Genomic DNA, 17,773 nt, shown 5'->3' on the forward strand with positions numbered 1-17,773 from the left:
TGTTACACCTAGCATAGAGCCTATAGCAATGTGTCAGTTTCACAGAAACAGATTACATTTGTTAAGAGCCATGGCAAATATGTAAAACTTTCATCCTGAGTTTTAAATATTTTCATCAGGTTGTCTTCTACAGTCATCGGTCATGGACTAGTGTCAATATTAGTCTAATGAATCATAGGCTTAACAAACATATTTGGAACATAATGCTAAACTCTGGTGGTCATTAATCCCCAACAACCTGATAGACCAAGAAAAAGCTCTACCTTGGATGACCAAAAAATGACCAGTATTTTGAGAAAAAAATGTAACTGAGGGATACTGTAGGAGGTTGAGGAATCAACACTAGAGACAACACTAAAAGGTGCTAACCACTACTTAGCTTTAAAAAAAAAAAGTGACAGCCATTTACTGCAACTAAAAGAGGCTGCATGTGTTCATGGGTTAGAAATCCATGTTGGTTCCAGTTAAGAACTTGCCATGACATCACCCAGGAATGAACTGCGTTCACAATACACACGTAAAAGCTCATGTAGAATTACAGACAGATATACGGATTGGTAATGAGGATGTACATGTTTGTATGTGCACAGGATTGGGTCTGGTTATTCGTCATTTGGGAAAGAGCTGCAGGCAGTCCTGGGTCTTGTATTGAAAGGTATCTGGGTCACCTGTGACCACATTGCTTTTGCTGTACTAGCGTTTACAAAATTAGACAATTATATACTCCGCCCTAACATGGTCTGTTTTTGTAGGAGTGATGACGCAAACTCATTTAACTCTTTCCTACTAAACTATGTGCTTTGACTTTTAACTGTCATGTGTATTCGATTCAGTTTGAAAACATTTTGATATTGTCACTTGATCAGAAGCAATAGTAAATGTAAAACACAAACACGTGCATTATTAAAATTTATTATGAATTAAAAAAATCCAAACTCTCCATACTAAACATTTGCCTCACTACTTTAGAAGTATTGAAATACAATTTGTAGTCATCATAGTTCCTTAAAGCACTGCAAACTCACTGAAACAGCTTGAAACAAGCTTTTAGAAATAAAATCTGGTCAAACATGAAGGCCAATATTAAGCACGTGGCCTGGATACTAACCTTACCAGGTAAGGTAAACCTTACTAACTCCTTACCAGATGAAAGCTACAAGGGCTGTATTCCTCTCCATAGCTTAGAGACATACTAAAACAAAACAAGCAAAGTAAACCTTTCCCTCATGAGCCCTCCTTGTATTCAGTAACCTTAGCTTGCAGCCAGACAAATTAGTTTCCTACTCCTGCACATGTCAAAGGAAGGTCAGGCTTGTACTTAAGAATGTCACAGGAAAGTGATCTAATTCACACACAGACATCATTAAATAGTTGAAACCTGACATGACTCAGTTACACAGGGGGAGGGGTGCAGGGATGCCAAATATCAGGCTACTCCCTCCCAGTGGTTCCCAGTCCAAATAAATAGAGCAGGAGTAGTGTGACATTTTTGGGGACCAGAGTATCATTCAGAGACGGTTAAAAGAGGTGTACCCCCCCTCGTGGATGTGACAGTACTCCTGGCCCAGCACCGACCTCTTCTTACAAGGCTGTCCTGTCCTTGTAGTGCCGAGACAGAACTGCCGGGCAGACACAGAGCTACGAGGGGACAGTATAGAAGGCAGAGGAAGAAAGAGTGAGTCAGTGTGTTTGAGGGAATCAGTGAGTTGAGAATCACCAACAAGATGATCGATTTGTTTTTTGTACATTTTCAATCCGGGATTTTGTGCAGCCTGGTTGTAATGTAGTTTGTCTCAAACCTGCAGTGTGTGTTTGTGCCTCCATTTTGTTCAATGGTAACAAAACAGTTTCTCCACATAAAATATATACAAGTATCACTCACACACACACACACACACACACACACACACACACACACACACACACACACACACACACACACACACACACACACACACACACACACACACACACACACACACACACACACACACACACACACACACACACACACACACACACACACACACACACACACACACACACACACACACACACACACACACACACACACACACACACACACACACACACACACACACCACACACACACACACACACACACACACACACACACACACACACACACACACACACACACACACACACACACACACACACACACACACACACACACACACACACACACACACACACACACACACACACACACACACACACACACACACACACACACACACACACACACACACACACACACACACACACACACACACACACACACACACACACACACACACACACACACACACACACACACACACACACACACACACACACACACACACACACACACACACACACACACACACACACACACACACACACACACACACACACACACACACACACACACACACACACACACACACACACACACACACCACACACACACACACACACACACACACACACACACACACACACACACACACACACACACACACACACACACACACACACACACACACACACACACACACACACACACACACACACACACACACACACACACACACACACACACACACACACACACACACACACACACACACACACACACACACACACACACACACACACACACACACACACACACACACACACACACACACACACACACACACACACACACACACACACACACACACACACACACACACACACACACACACACACACACACACACACACACACACACACACACACACACACACACACACACACACACCTTAAGTTTTACACTATGCATTCAGGTTAATGCAAATGTCCATTTATCACAAAGCCATGTAATCACATGTCAAAACCTATAACAATATCTAGAAAACCTTTCAACACAATGAATCAAAATGCGATACTAAAACAAAGCTAGCGTGTCTCACAACAACAGAGTAGATGACTGCTAAATCAGGTGGAGTTAGAAACCAGCCAACATTCAAGTAGGACAGTTTCAACTAGCATGTGAACAGCTTGTTAGATTACCTGTTGCTGGCCAGAGATCGGTTAGGGCTGGGGCTGTTTGAGTCGCTCACTGCATCCATCATTCCTGCTAGGTTCCTTTGGGACAGACCTAGGACAGCCTGCCAATCAGAACACAGCAAGTAAAGAATAGCTCATCCATCAAAACAGTACGATCGGGACCGCAGCACCAAATCCTAACTTGGTGCGTGTCCGATTTCTGGCAAAATACTGCCAACCATGGCTGTATTTAGAAAATAAATACGAAGAGGCATAGCCTATCAAAAACGGTCCTTCCACTTACATAATGTTGTAGTCCATGGGAATGACCCATGGTTTCTGTTATGAAGTATTTGGGCTTTGTTACTCTGCATGGTGCTAATACTGAACGCCCCTTCAAACAGATAACAAGGCTTATGGAAAGATGATACCTTCCTTACAGAAAAAGTAACATGCAAATGCAAACATCTCACTCAATTGGATTTACAGAAATAGTTCATGCCTTTGTCTAGCAAAACAACAGCCTGTCAACTGTCATGACACTTCTTCATTATGGTGATACTATTTATATTTAGACTCCTAATGGACATTAGTGCTGCTAGGGCAGTTCAATGATGGTTGCCCACCTGTTCCCAAATGACTTTAAAAAGTATTGTAGGAATGGGTATTTGCCTTTGCCCCATTTGTATTTCTGTGTACTACGTATCAATTATAATACATACAAAATAAATCTGATTGCAGGTTATGCAAAACATTTACAATATTTAGTGTTTTGTCAGCTCCTAGAATGCAGGATATTGCCTTTAAAAACGACATTGTGGGTTGTCAACAATCTAAATGAGTGATGTTAATTACCTCCATCCCCTCAGCGTCAACGAAATCAATCAACTCAATGCATTGCTCACCGCAGAGACACTGAGACGGCCCTTGAACCTGGGAGTAGAGTGGCTGGGCGTGCCCATGACAACAGGCACACACCTGGCCTCAGACATATGGTGGGCATGGGTGGGAAACAGGGCTGGCGTGTTGGGCTCACCTGGAAATTAGAAGATAACAAGGAAGACCAATGCCAGGTTGGCTAGTGGACCAATGACAAGCTTTTCACCACTGTTACACACCAATCAGAAAGCTGTCCGGATCCAACTGGTCGCCTGGCTCCATGACACCATCCAGCTCATCTCTGGGAGTAGAGCAGGTAGGACAAAGTGAGAAGCACCTCATAACATGTAATGAACACATTCAATACACTGGTAGCTTCCTCAGAGCTCCCACGTATAAACTTCACAATAACGCACACTGGAAAGAATAAGATATACACCACTCGCTGTATTAAATAGGCTTCTTTAAAGCAGGCCATCAGACTTCATCAATACCACCCCGCCCGGGCCAAACTCCACAGCCCAACTGCCCAGTGTCGTGCTGCCCCCCAATCAGACTCACCCCTGGGGGGTGGAGGAGGCTGGGCCACAGGAGTGAGGGTGGTGGTAGCAAGGGCTGGAGTGGATTTCTGGTTCAAGCCTCTTCTTTGGGAGAGGAGCAGGCAGCAGCCTGGAGACCTTCGCTCCTCTCAGCCGAGAACACGCCCACAGCGTCTGCAGTGACAGCCAATAACCTGAGGGGGGCAAGTACGTCGCGTCAATCAGCATGGTTTTCCACGTCAGCCAGTAGAAAGCTAATAATTCCTAACCCAGTCAGACAGCAGTCGATGACCAGTCAAGCCAGACCCAACACTACCAAGAACATCCTGTATGTCGATTAAGCCTGGAGTAGGCTGGTGTGGAGCTGGGGACCATATTGGGGCACAACATATCCAAGGGCCCCAACATATTTATGACTGTACCGTTCGGTTGAATTAACTTCATATTTGAACGGTCATTATCAGGTAAACAACACCTGTACTTTGATTAGAGTACACGCACTGACAAAGATGAGCAACAAGCAGACAAGTCCAAAATAATTAGATCTAGGCCCCACAGTTTCCTTCAGACGACGTTGTGAAGGACAGGGAAGTTAAAATAAGGAACCAAATCCAATGAATCTAGACCGTAACAGCTGAAACTAAAAATAGACTTCTTTCCCCAGATCCCTTTGTTCCCCTAAAGCATTGGCTGTACAAATACAGATGTATACTGTATATTTAGTTAATACTAGAATAATATTTATACTAAATAAGATTATAACACAGGTTTGCCCTGAAAATAAGAAAATTGTTATATTCTCTGTATTGATTATAGAAGGAGCATCACATTTTCCTAGTTAACTTTTTTGTGGGACAAATGTAGACAGGAAATTATATTCTGAAAAGTAGCAAATTCCTCTTAGTGTCCTTATCAGGTCCGACAGCAAGCAGAGACATTGCTATGCACACTCACACAGAGCAACACAGGAAGAGCAAGCAACAATGAACAGAGAGAAACGAGCAGCTAATGGACACTAACAAAGAGCGTCATTTCTGATTATTAGGGCTGAACATTGCAGGACAGCGATTTGGCTTAAAAAAAATAGAACACACCCAGCGAGAGTGCGAGCAGCAACATGCTGAGACTGGGCAGGTCCAGGGCGGGTTGCTGGTTGACCTCGGCCACAGCGTTGAGTGGGACCGTGAAGAGCAGCATGGCTCGGGAGAAAGAGGGACAGTGCAAGAACGTCAGGACCACCGCACACAGCAGGAAGTACCCAGTATGCACCACACACGTCCACACCGCCGCCAAGCTGAGACCTGCAGGCCATAAGTACACAGCAGGAAATAAACAGAACAAACAAACAGAACAAAGCCAATGCCATGGGGAAGAAATTAAGTGGAAATGTCTCTTAATTGTCATTAAAAAAAAGGAGTTGTGTGTGTGTGTGTGTGTGTGTGCGCGTGTAAAAGCTTTTAAAGGCTTAGGTTCCCGATAAAACATAATTGGGGTTAGCTTTTAGCATTAGGTTTAGGTTCAGTTTTGGTTATTGAAGTTAAGGTGAGGGAGCATAGAGAATCAGTTTTATTGAAGGACAGAAAAAACAAACGCGCATGGACTACCTGCCCAGCCCACGTAGCCCTGAATGATATGAAGCCTCTCCTCTAGACGATTCTGCATGTTGTCTAGGTAACGTAGCATGGTTCCTAGGGTTCCATTCATGCGTTCCAATTTCCCCATAAGGTCCATGTAGTACTGAGCAGTTCGGTTCTGATACTGCAGGAATCCGGACATGCTGTGATCTGACAAGTGGAAAACCAAAGTTATTACAAACATTTTAACTTAGCCAAGTAAAACCTTGTATTGTGATATGAACCTGCACCGCTGTGTCAGTGTGCAGGGATCTTACCTATTTTATTGTAGATGTCATGCGCACGCTCTCTGACTTCAGTAAGATCATCCAGAATGGCTCTATGACCCTCCTGCACCTCTGATCCTTGACCCTTAAGCTGTTCACTGATGTTTTCTAAAGGTAGACATGCACATGATTACACACCCCTTCAGTTCTGAAGGCTAACATAAGGCCTTCAGAAAAAACACTTAGAATTAGTTTGACATCATGGTGAAACAGTCCACATTAAGAGAAGACTAACTCTAACAAGATAATGCTTAGTGAAAATGTATTCATAGATCTAATTTGTAGTAATCTGTGTAAAATAAAAGGTAACCAGATGATTTAAAACCCTAAAGAACAAAACTATCAAAAAGCAGGAAGTAAAACATTGTCTACATTGTGAACGCAAACAGTAACAGGTTTTAAACATTCACAAGTTATTGTAACCTACTTCATAAAGCCCAGCTAAGATGACTAGATATTAGATCTATGAACCAAGGTAAACAGTTTATATTAAAACAATCCAGGCTCAGCTCCTTATTCAATATGATTATTAATGTGCAGCTCTACCCAATTTAAGCCGTGGCCTCCTCCCTTTATATTAAATGTGATTTTTTTGAACTTAAGCTGTTCAATTAGAAATTGGAATATAACCAATCCAAGAAATTTTTTAAAAGTAACTTGCATGTTGTCACCAGCTTCAAGCCTAGCACATCTAGCAGGCCATGAGACATCCCTCCTATGAAGATTAATGCAGCACCTTTGCAAGGTGCTATTAGGACATAAAATATAAAGGCAGAGTTGAACGGTAAGGGGAATAAAAGGCTTGATTTATTACTAAAAAGCTCAAATATAATCACTATATATCACAATGAACAGTCAATATAAAGAACAGAATTTATGGGTTTCGCTATGAGCTAAAAACATCTGGTTTCCCCTCAAGGGATTTTTACTGAGAGTTACACTAAACCTTATTTTTAAGGTGATAACTGCAATTGTCATCAACACAACACCACAATGAATGTCCAAGTAAAGGTTATGGCACCACAAGAGATTGAAACTTGCACCCTAAGTGAAGACCTTTCCAGAATTGGTCTTGTGGTGATGTAATTAATTGGACTGAAAATGCCAGCCGACATGTGATAAGGATGTTTTAGTGATAAATTGGATCGTATCCAACTAAATCAACTATTTTAATTGGTTTATATGGATTTATTCACTAAATCTGCTTCACAGTTGGGACCCTTACAGGGTAGCCTGAGATAAGCTACCAGCTAGTCATTTCAGAACAATGGTTTCAGAAAAGACTGGTGAATTTTCCTTGGAAAATTAAGTATTTGAGGCGTTGCGATATGGCAGGTGCCAAGAACAAAGCAGATAAATGTGCAATTTAACATGGCAAAAAAATACAAATAATATACTGTATATCAGTAGAGTTAAATGTGCTGCAAACGCATTTTTAGTCAAGGCATTTTCCTAATCACACTGCTTTAAGACTGTGGTATGGTACAGCATGTGGAATAGAAAACGTGGTGTCCATCCTCATACCCATCCTGTGTGTGATGCCATGAATCAGTTGCCCCACTAGTTTTTGTCCAGAAGCAATAAGCGCTTTCTCCTGGCCCAACCGCTCCAGGTTGGAGGAAAGTGAGGTCTCCAGCTTCTCTTGGCCCTCCCACAGCACCCCCTGCTGGGTTGCAAGGGCACTGTGACCCTCCAGCAACTTCTCCAGAGATGCTGAGGTCAGCTCCTTCAGCTCCAGTTGACCATCCTATTGCATACCAGAGTAGAGAGACATTAATTCCATAAGACATACAATGGAGGAGAAACACACCAAGCTGGACTTAGACACAGACGGGGGCGGGCCGGGGACAGAGACGGGGGCGGGCCGGGGACAGAGACGGGGGCGGGCCGGGGGCGGGCCGGGGACAGAGACGGGGGCGGGCCGGGGAAAATAACTTGCCTTCAGGTCCTTCATGGCATCAAGCTGGCTAGTTGCTGTGGAAATGAGAGCGTTGACTGTGAGTTCAGCCCGGCGACGGAAGTGCTGCTGACGGGTGGCGTAGCAAACTGAGCGTGCCCGGTTGCTCACTATGTGATAAGCGTTCCAGGTGTCCGAGTCCATGCCTGCCGTACAATGCTTCAGGGACTTTCAAAAGAAATGGGTGAACACAGTTTCTCCTCTTGGTTTGTGAAATCATATCAGAACAACTTAGTAAACAGGAGGCACTCCTTGAAGTTGTCTAATAAACATGTTCCATTGCAAATAGTTTCAAAACTATATAATGCAGAAAAAGTAACACCTAATGAACAAAACAGTTACCCAGATTGACAGTTAAGAAAAGGTTGGCTCTTGCCGATCTTAAAAATGTGTCTCAAAGCCACCTAGCTTAATAGCTGACTTCTAACAATACTGTCCCACCAAGTGCTCCATCAGTGATTGGAACAGCATACCATGTCCTCAGTGCAGGGGTACGTTCTGCGCCCCTCCACTTCCGCCTGACAGTTGAACAGTGCCACACCTAGTTTAGCTAGCTGCTCTTCTGACAGGTTAGCACAGGTTGACTTCAACTGGGCAACCACCTGGAGTAAAAGACATTGATGTTTCAGAATATTTACACAAAAATCAACATTTGGAAGCAAACTAGCTAGAGAGATTGAGGGGGATGGGATCATCTTGCCTGGGTTATGGTGGTGACAAGAGTCTGATACAAGTGACTTTCCTGTTTGTTGGAACTAAGAACATTACGAATAATTATTTGTTGCTTTATTTGCGATTATGTAATCTTGTTAGTTATGCTGCCATATAGCACAGCTTGAGTTGCCGAAACGTTTGTGTAGAGGACCGATCTTTCTAAGAAAACAGGTACCGTTCATTAATTATATTACTACTTGTTTTCTTGGATGTATCTTGAGCAGAAGACAATTTGGGGAACCGACAATGGTGGGTATCAAAAGATTAAATAATGTGACTTCAGAACAACCCACAGACACTGCTGACTAGTTCTCTGGGCGGTTGAATAAAATGTAAATAATTAACAGCTATCCAGTTTTCGCTAAATTTCTTCAGAATATTTTTCCCTGCTGTTTTCCGTATAGAGTGGACTTCCCCACATTCACGATGACCGTGCAAGAACAAAGCATATGAATAGGAAGCATGACTGATCTCTGGGAAAGCAATTAAATATGTAATTAAAAATAAAGCCATTTAGAGGGCTAGTCCCCATGTGTGTGATATGCTGACAAAACACAATTTCCTAAATATACGGTCTGTCTCATGGTTTTGTCAGATGAGCAATAAAGTGTAAAGTCTGAGACTACACCAGACAAATGAATCGAAATCAAATCTGCTCAGCACCTTCTGACGTTCTCTCGGAAGCCTGAACATGCATTTGATGCCCTGTGATCCTTAAGATAAATAGCTGTACTGTGGACATACTGCATTCTGAGCCTTCTTCGGGAAAACAATAATAGCAGGTCTTTCCAGCCAAGACTTTATATACCATATTCAAGTGAGAAGTCATGACATAATGGACCGGTATATTTAAAAATAACAAATAATACTTTACATTACCCGATAATGACAGCTACCCAAGGGGGTGATGTCCATCAGTTTAGCATCTGCAAGGAACTTATCATCAGCTATGCTCATCTCAAACTGCGGGGTCTCCCCCACCGGTAATCCAGGGGCCAGTGAAGGGGCGGGGGCTGGAGCTTCTGGCTGCTTTGGCTTCATCCATTCAAAGAAACAGTTACCTGGACCACACCAGGAGGCCAGCATACCGACCAGAAACATAAGGCCAACCTGACATGTCATCACCGGCTGGGCCATGACAGAATGCTGCCAAAAGACTACAAAGGGGGAAATACAGTGTGTCAGAGCCAAGATCTGTAGGGGCCTTTCTAGCATTTCGGTTTTGTGAAACACACTTGGATGGCTGGCCTGAAAACCCCAAAGAAATGGCTAGGATTAAGTTAATTCAGGATAACGCAGTAGATCGGCCTTTATGAGTTTGAAGTGCAGGAGGTGGACTGGGGGACGGTTATTAATTTCATTATGGACCGTATCAACTAAAACAGAAAAACATGCACTGGTCTTTGAGGCTGTACTAAACATACCATGTCTTGCAGATTTTAAATTGCATTGCAATCATTGCGTTGCACTGTTAGTTCTTATGTTCGCAATAATAAATCAAATGAAAAAAACAATTTGCATGAGATCAAAAGAGAAAATGTCCTTCAAAATTCTAAAGTTGAGAGAATGTCTAATTACCTGCGATTATTTGTTTCGTCTGAGTTTGCTTTTTTGGAATCGTCTGAGCTCAATGCGCCAAACGCAGCTGATATAAATGAGAAATCACTGCTACATTCAACTACTTAAATGGTCCATGCCATAATGAATGAATCAGCCAATCGTATCAGTTCCTTTATGGATCTCGCGAGAGCCACATTCAGGAACAAGGTATACCTCGATTGTTCAAATTCTGTCTTTACACCATATCTTCTTCCTTATGCTATATATCTTAAGTCACGTCATACAGATCAGCTTTGTACATCAAATTTTTTTGACAGGCAAATTAGTGAGAATCCGCTGAGCTCAAATCACTTACAAAGTCACTGGATTTATTTGAATGTAACAATAATTAGGCAATTTGTTATGAGCAGTGTATTTACATAAAGCGAATAAATTCTGAAAAGTATATACATGTAGTGACTACTTCATGTGGTTGTGCTTCTAGTAGAATTCTAAAAGGGTGTTTCAGACCGGCCAATTCTGTCAGGATAATCAGAAGTGACTGGGAACTCGAACTGGCCTCAGGATTCAAATTCAGACCTGTGTCTCAGGTCTGTCGGCTTGTCTACAAATCACCTTGCATGAGAAATAACTATTTATTATTATTTGTAGGTCACTATCACAATTTACCTGACTTGACCCATGATAGATCACGGCTTCGATGCCTCAGTCTAACTAGCCTTGTTACCCAAACTTGATTCCACTTAACGTAACCGAACACACATAGACGTTAGCTTCTTCACGATGCCCCTCCAAAACGATTTTTACGTTGCAAAAAATACTTAAATGTTCTGATTGGTCCAAGAAAACGAGGAGTTCCGTCTGATTAGTCCCATAAACCAATGGCTTGTGCTTGGAGTCCAAGCGGGTCAGAACAAGTACAGAAGGCTGCCGATGTAGTGATTTACAAATCACATTTATCATCAGAAATCAGAATCACCTGTAATTGCAAAGTACATTTGTAGATTCTTACTTTACTATCTCACCTGTGCCTATATAATAACGGAATACGTGCGAAAAGTATATAATAAACTTGAATGTTCAATTAATGTACACATTTATAGTAACAGTATAGTACATATATTATGAAGATAGATGCAGAGTCTATCTTTGAAATTACGGATAAATAATTGCGGGCTATTATTATGAAGGCTGAAACCGGAATTTCCTGTATTATTCTTCCGGCTGCAAAGTGCGAAGTAATCCTTTCATGATCCATGAGGGATATTTTGACAGTTCGCTGGTACGTTGTGGGTAATTATTTTGATAACTATATCTTTATATCATAGCTTAAACCCATCTGTCTGGTAACGTCTGCTATGAAAAAATACTCCTGGGACTCGGATGAGAATATATGTTAAAAGTTTGGACATAGTGTACAGTGGCGTTTTTATATGTAAATTATTGGTGGGGCACAAACCATTTCAAAATATAGGATACATACCAGTAAAGCTAAAAAACTCCCTTTTACTACTGATGTGTTTATTTAACACATCAACAAACAGCATGGCTCCACAAAGCACTTTTAACGACAGGGGCTTGCTTCTACCAGGTGTTGTAGTACACATACTGGAGAGAGAGAGAGAAACCTTGTGTAATTGCTCTCCTCTCTCTCTCACACACATGTCAAATTACCACTGTCACATTTACAAACATAAATTAGGAATACAACCAAGCTCAGAACCAATACGCGAACAGCAATGAGCTCAACACCACTGAAGGCCACAACGAAGCAGAAAGACAACTTTTTAGGGATACAGATCCATTCTATGACAACAACCTTAAAAGATAAGCATGGACACACTGACACTCGTCACCATCGATATCAATCGATCCAGCACAAAAATATGACCGATGCCTCTAGGTTTTTCTCATGGATGGATCTTAACAGAGACAGGGCCGTCTTACCAGTGTGAAGCTCAATGTGGCGGTACATAGTGGTCAGCTCAGACTTCAACCCATTCTTCAGGTTGCTTCCGCATATTCTGGACATTCTCCTTAAAAGGGGTGAGTGCACTGCTAACTCCGTTTTTGCAGAGTGTTGTATAAAACATCAATTTCTGGCATAAGGAAATAAAAAAAATTCCAGCAGCTGCAAAAAGGCTCGGTCCCAGAGTTTTCTTGACGGGCCATATGCCTCACTTATGGTGGCCTCATCCCATCCTGGTTGTGTGCGTATGTCCTCCATACACAGGAGCAGCGAAGCGCGGTTTTCCCAAACTGCATTGACAGTTCTACTTTTAAAGTTCCATTGTACAGTGGGTGGCCTTGGAATGCGTCTCTGTGTTGCCTCAGCAAGTGCCGCCACACGTTTTGGAGCGCCAGAGAAAAAGGTGGCAAAAGCAGTTAAATCTGAACAAAGTTGCTGCAAGGTCAGGTTCAGCTGGTGAGCATAGCAGTGAACAAACTGGGCATGTGGGTATGTCTCTTTCATTAGCATCTGTACCCCTCGGACGTTTCCACTCATTACAGCCGCACCATCATAAATCTGAGTGATCAGCTTTTCTCCCAGCTTCAGTGGTTCCAGCACACCCTTGATGCTATTAGAGAGGCCAAGTCCAGTTTTATCTTTGACTTCCACAAACTCCAAAAACCTCTCTGTCACTGTATTGTCAGGCAACATGTATCGCAACACAACCACCATTTGTGATTTACAGGAGACATCAGTTGTCTCATCTGCCTGTATGGCAACAAATTGTCTCGTCCACTTGCTTGGCTATCTCCTCCCTGTACACTTACTACATACAGTCTAACAGTTTGTTTTGTACAGTGCTAGATGTCCCTTTGAAGATGGGCTGAGCATCATAGTGCCTCTGAAGTCTCAAATTGCCCTCACACATTGTCTCGAAAATGCATCTGAATATTCCAGGATTCAGGGAGTCCACCGACTCGTCGTGCCCCCACAGTGCGGTTTCACATTTTCCACACAGTTTAATACATGTTATGATATGACTGAGAATGTACCTGTTTTCCTCCACCTGTTTGTTATGCTGCTCAATGGAGTACCTGTATGCACTGTCAACTTGGTCTGCGACATTTACCCTTTCCAAGTAAGCACAATTTCACAGCATTGTCCAGATGACTCCCGCTGCTCTCATGTTTTGAAATCCTCTCAGAAAGATGTTTCAAATCTTTGTAACCCGTCCTCGACCAAGTACAATCTCTGACAAAAATAACACATGGAAAACAGAAGAGTGCCTTCTTTTGTATGCTAACCGTTAGGCAATTTGTGAGATCTACATTGATAAAACTCACATTCTGAGCATGCGTATTAATATTTTTACATGTACAATGTACATTGCATTGTGAGAGAGGGGCTAGCCCCACATTCACACTTAGCCAATGGCTTACTACTGTGAACTTGAATTGGCAGAACAGTCTGAAGCAGCAAGGCAGGGACCAATGAACATGAAATAAAATCCTAACACAAATTATATGCAATTTAGGAAGATGCTATATTCATAGATAATAAATGACCAGTCGCCCCTGATAGTGAAACATGTGAACGGTCAGAAGGTTTGAAACCTGAAGTTGTTCATGGCAGAAGAAAAATTTATTGAAACAGGCCAGGTATCATCGATCAATTGACCAGATAAGGCACAGATGGAAAGTTCTCAAAACCTTTTATTATAACTGGAATAATAACCACCAAACAGTGAAACGTACTCACTTCCCTCAATATGCAACAACGATGGCTGCAATCATGGATGAATCAGAAACATGGAACCGCTGGCATGGCACCCTCCAACCTACTATTAGCATTACATTGCATGAAGCAGAGACAGACAATTCTGAACAAGAAGCAGCTGCTGCTCAGTCTTTGCAAGATAATTCGACATTGGATTTAATTGTAGGCAATGCAGTTATTTGGATTTATTACCGGTGCTCAGGTGTCATTAGCCTATGATTAATTAAGCGTGTCCCAAATGGCCTAGTACCCTATGGGAGTGCACTGCTTTTGAATAGACCTTTGGGCCCAAAGGTTGTGCACTGTCTATTGATTAAGGTGCCCCCCCTGAGACACAAGCAATGATGTTGTTATCATAATTTAAGCCCTTTATCTGTTACTTGGTGTAATGTGTGATTCATCTTTGCCCCTTCATGTAGATCAAAACTGACCCAGAGACTCCTCTTGAGATGGACTCCAACTTGAGAATCGGCTTCATCGGGGCAGGAAACATGGCCTATGGGATAGCTAAGGGACTCCTGCAATCCGGTCAGTGTGGAAAAACAAGGTTGAAGTAATGTAGTAAGTCAGAGCTGGAATCAATTGAAATTGAAGTTAATCAAGTGATTTCAATATAATATCCCAAACTATTGAATATGTGAATTGCTTTTCTTTTTCAGTTTGATAAGTTGTTGAAAACGCATTCCCATTTCATTTAAATGTTGAATTCTAAATGAATGTGGTACTCCAGTCTCCGTTTCAATTCTGTTGACAGTCTCAATATGATTCAAGCAAGTCATGACATAGCAAGGGTGTCGGGTGTCTAATGACATCACAACTGTTCATGTTTCCCTCTAGCTTGTGTGCTTTATTGTACATGTTTACAGTTCAAGTTGTAATTGTCATCTGTACAGGAAACACAAGGTTTGGATGTTCAACTAAATGCTGACTTGCTTGCTAGTCCCTCAGACCAATAGAAGCGTGAAACACCTCTCTCTTCCCTCAAAATGAACCTGCACGGTTTCCAGTGTATACTCAAACAGAATTTGGAGATATTGGTTGGTCTAACAAGCTCCTGCAGCCACGCTTTCCTCAAGTTCTGAAGGAATGCACCTGTTGGAGCTGGTCTGCCAAAACGTGACATTGTTTTGAAAGGAAATGATGCGCCTAGTGACCTGTTAGGTGTAATTTCATGAATTAAGATATACCTACTGCTACTGAGTTGTACCTGCATCACTGTGGGCCTGTGTGAGACTCTTAACTTGCTTACCATTTAACTGCAGGAGATGTCCCGCCCACCAGTGTTAAAGTGAGTGCACCCTCTGCACGGAATTTTGTTCGCTTTCAGGTACACAATCCTTCTTTTCTTTACACACCGACTTATTTCTACGAACCATCATTTAATATCAACCTTCGTCAGTTGTGGTCAGTCGCTGTATTATCCGTTTCTCTCCTCTGTATGAGTGCTAGTGCTAAGCTGTGTTTTCTTCCTGTGTTTTCATTGTTTTTCAGGAGTTAGGGGTGGCGGTCACTCACTCCAATGAAGAGGTTATTCATAGCTGTAACCTGGTGTTTGTGGCGGTCAAACCACACCTTGTTGCTGCTGTTCTCGGAGTCATCACAAAATATGTCACCCAGAAACACATCATTGTTTCTGTGGCAGCTGGTGTAACCCTGGTAACGCTTGAGGGGGTAAGTCCTGAGGTGAGGTTAGGGCTTACTAACCTGAGTAACTGGATTTCATCAGAAACTGTATCTGAAATTATATATGTTGATTTGTTTTGCAGAATAAACTCAACACATTTTGAGTGGTAGAAGTAAGGACCATCATGTAATTTGATGTAAATTATTTTTGTTGTCTTTTTTCTTCTACCTCCGTCTTCCCTGCCCTCCCTTATCCATCCTCTAGCTCCTGCCGACTGGCTCTGTGGTTCTGAGGCTGATGCCCAACCTTCCCTGTCTGGTCCAGCAGGGGGCGCTGCTGTTCTCACGGGGGACACATGCTCAACCGGAGGATGGGGCTCTGCTCCGCTCTCTCCTTCAGCCCTGTGGCCTGGTGGAGGAGGGGCCCGAGGCCTGGATAGACATCCACACTGGCCTCAGTGGCAGTGGGGTGGCCTTTGTGAGTGGGGGGGAACAGAGGGAAAGAATGGGGGATGGAGTGAGTTGAAGCGGGGTGTTGAGAGTTTGAGAATTTGGAGGGGAGGTTCTGTCGTAACAGAGAGTGCTTGGCTCTGCAGGTGTATCTGTTTGCAGAGGCGCTGGCAGAGGGCGCTGTAAAGATGGGCATGCCGAGTGCTCTGGCCCATAGCATCGCTGCTCAAACTGTATTGGTGAGTTTTGGTTTCATGAAGTGGTCCTGGTATCTATTACATTGTAGAGCTTCTTGGGATCCTTTTTTAGCTGTGTTCATGCAGTGTTGAAAAACCGGATGACAAATTTAAGGACAGTTTGAAATGTTCTGGTTGAACTTGTCAATTAAGAAAAGGCTAAACTGTCCCCAAAAACACTGTTACATGACCCTACTAGAAAAAATTGTCACCCACCCCCTAAACACATAACATTTAATTAGAAGTAATCCACTGCTTCACTGTACAATTGTGTCATTGTGGCCTGGTGTTTTATTTCTGGTTGCGGTATAGCTACAACATCCCCGGGACCAGGAGCCACTCAGAGCTGTCAGAGGATGGCTGTATATCGGATAGTGCTAACTTGTTAAAATGTGCCCATATAAATGTGTGAATTATTAACGAGCACTATTTTCTTTCATGTGCTATTGGTTTATATTTTTATTAATTGTCCTACAAACAAATGCAAAATCCTAGTCATATAAGCAAGCCATGCTAGTTGCATTTACACATCACCCCTCTTTCAAAAAATTATTCAACATCCAATCCTGAGTAATCTTTTAGGAGCTAGTTGCCAGGACCAATGTCCTGAATTAGTGTATCCATTACTGTTCTGTTTTTCTGTTCATGTGTAATGGTCTTCTGTCTTCCAGGGGGCAGGCCAGTTGTTGCGAGACTCAGGGAAACATCCAGCCCAGCTGCGTTCAGAGGTGTGTACCCCAGGAGGCACTACTATCTTTGGGCTTCATGCCATGGAGCAGGGAGGTGTGAGGGCTGCCACAATGACAGCTGTGGAGATTGCTACTGAACGGGCCAGAGACCTTGGCAGGAAGCCATCACACATAGCAACAGATAACAGGAAGTGATGTTATTTCAGCCCATACGGATTAAGGAACTGATGACTGTGTTGGTGCTCAATGCACATTGCAATGCTTTCTGTTTTCAACTTTAATGTTATGTTGGTTCCTAACCTACCTACAAACCTAACTGTGAAGGAATTTAAGGCCACAAGAAGAATACATTAAGAAGAAACCAGAGGACACTTGTACATGGACATTAAATGAGAGCCTATCCAGTTATCTTAATAATTTATGAATGTTCACTTGAATGATTAAAGTGAATTTACTGGTC

General features: G+C 42.6%; 2 protein-coding genes across 8 annotated transcripts; one reads left to right on the forward strand and one right to left on the reverse strand.

The window, feature by feature from the left end:
- Window positions 1–896: 896 nt before the first annotated feature.
- Window positions 897–10,717, reverse strand: bmb (brambleberry). 2 transcript variants are annotated; one of them, XM_010897829.3, is made up of 13 exons: window positions 10,607–10,717; window positions 9,908–10,185; window positions 8,788–8,916; window positions 8,297–8,482; window positions 7,882–8,104; window positions 6,349–6,465; window positions 6,062–6,241; window positions 5,552–5,758; window positions 4,480–4,651; window positions 4,158–4,219; window positions 3,945–4,075; window positions 3,064–3,161; window positions 897–1,638 (listed from the first exon to the last, which is right to left on the reverse strand). In XM_010897829.3, exons 2-13 carry the CDS (start codon window positions 10,163–10,165, stop codon window positions 1,509–1,511), a joined length of 1,893 nt encoding a protein of 630 aa, XP_010896131.2. In that variant the 5' UTR covers window positions 10,166–10,185; window positions 10,607–10,717; the 3' UTR covers window positions 897–1,508. The 2 variants fall into 2 exon arrangements, with proteins under 2 accessions (XP_010896131.2, XP_010896132.2); XM_010897830.3 differs by lacking the exon at window positions 897–1,638 and having other exon boundaries at window positions 3,078–3,161; window positions 3,895–4,075.
- Window position 10,718: 1 nt separating this feature from the next.
- pycr3 (pyrroline-5-carboxylate reductase 3) lies at window positions 10,719–17,773 on the forward strand. 6 transcript variants are annotated; one of them, XM_034293757.1, is made up of 8 exons: window positions 10,719–10,795; window positions 11,073–11,178; window positions 14,735–14,843; window positions 15,578–15,642; window positions 15,807–15,986; window positions 16,204–16,416; window positions 16,535–16,627; window positions 17,296–17,773. In XM_034293757.1, the coding sequence occupies exons 1-8, from the start codon at window positions 10,734–10,736 to the stop codon at window positions 17,506–17,508; spliced, it is 1,041 nt and encodes a 346-aa protein (XP_034149648.1). In that variant the 5' UTR covers window positions 10,719–10,733; the 3' UTR covers window positions 17,509–17,773. The 6 variants fall into 6 exon arrangements, with proteins under 6 accessions (XP_034149648.1, XP_034149649.1, XP_019904757.2 ...); XM_034293758.1 differs by having other exon boundaries at window positions 15,810–15,986; XM_020049198.2 differs by lacking the exon at window positions 11,073–11,178 and having other exon boundaries at window positions 10,757–10,795.

This window comes from Esox lucius, chromosome 8, assembly GCF_011004845.1.
Source record: "Esox lucius isolate fEsoLuc1 chromosome 8, fEsoLuc1.pri, whole genome shotgun sequence".
Lineage (NCBI taxonomy): Eukaryota > Metazoa > Chordata > Actinopteri > Esociformes > Esocidae > Esox > Esox lucius.

Bases quoted from the DNA above. Each gene is read 5' to 3' on its own strand.
- pycr3 (XM_034293757.1), top strand. From the start codon at position 10,734: ATGAATCAGCCAATCGTATCAGTTCCTTTATGGATCTCGCGAGAGCCA. The intron at 15,643-15,806 runs GTACACAATCCT...ATTGTTTTTCAG, and splicing joins GGAATTTTGTTCGCTTTCAG to GAGTTAGGGGTGGCGGTCAC. The intron at 16,628-17,295 runs GTGAGTTTTGGT...TCTGTCTTCCAG, and splicing joins TCGCTGCTCAAACTGTATTG to GGGGCAGGCCAGTTGTTGCG.
- bmb (XM_010897829.3), bottom strand. From the start codon at position 10,165: ATGGCCCAGCCGGTGATGACATGTCAGGTTGGCCTTATGTTTCTGGTC. The intron at 6,242-6,348 runs GTAAGATCCCTG...TCCACTTGTCAG, and splicing joins TGACATCTACAATAAAATAG to ATCACAGCATGTCCGGATTC. The intron at 4,076-4,157 runs GTGTGTAACAGT...TCTAATTTCCAG, and splicing joins TCCGGACAGCTTTCTGATTG to GTGAGCCCAACACGCCAGCC.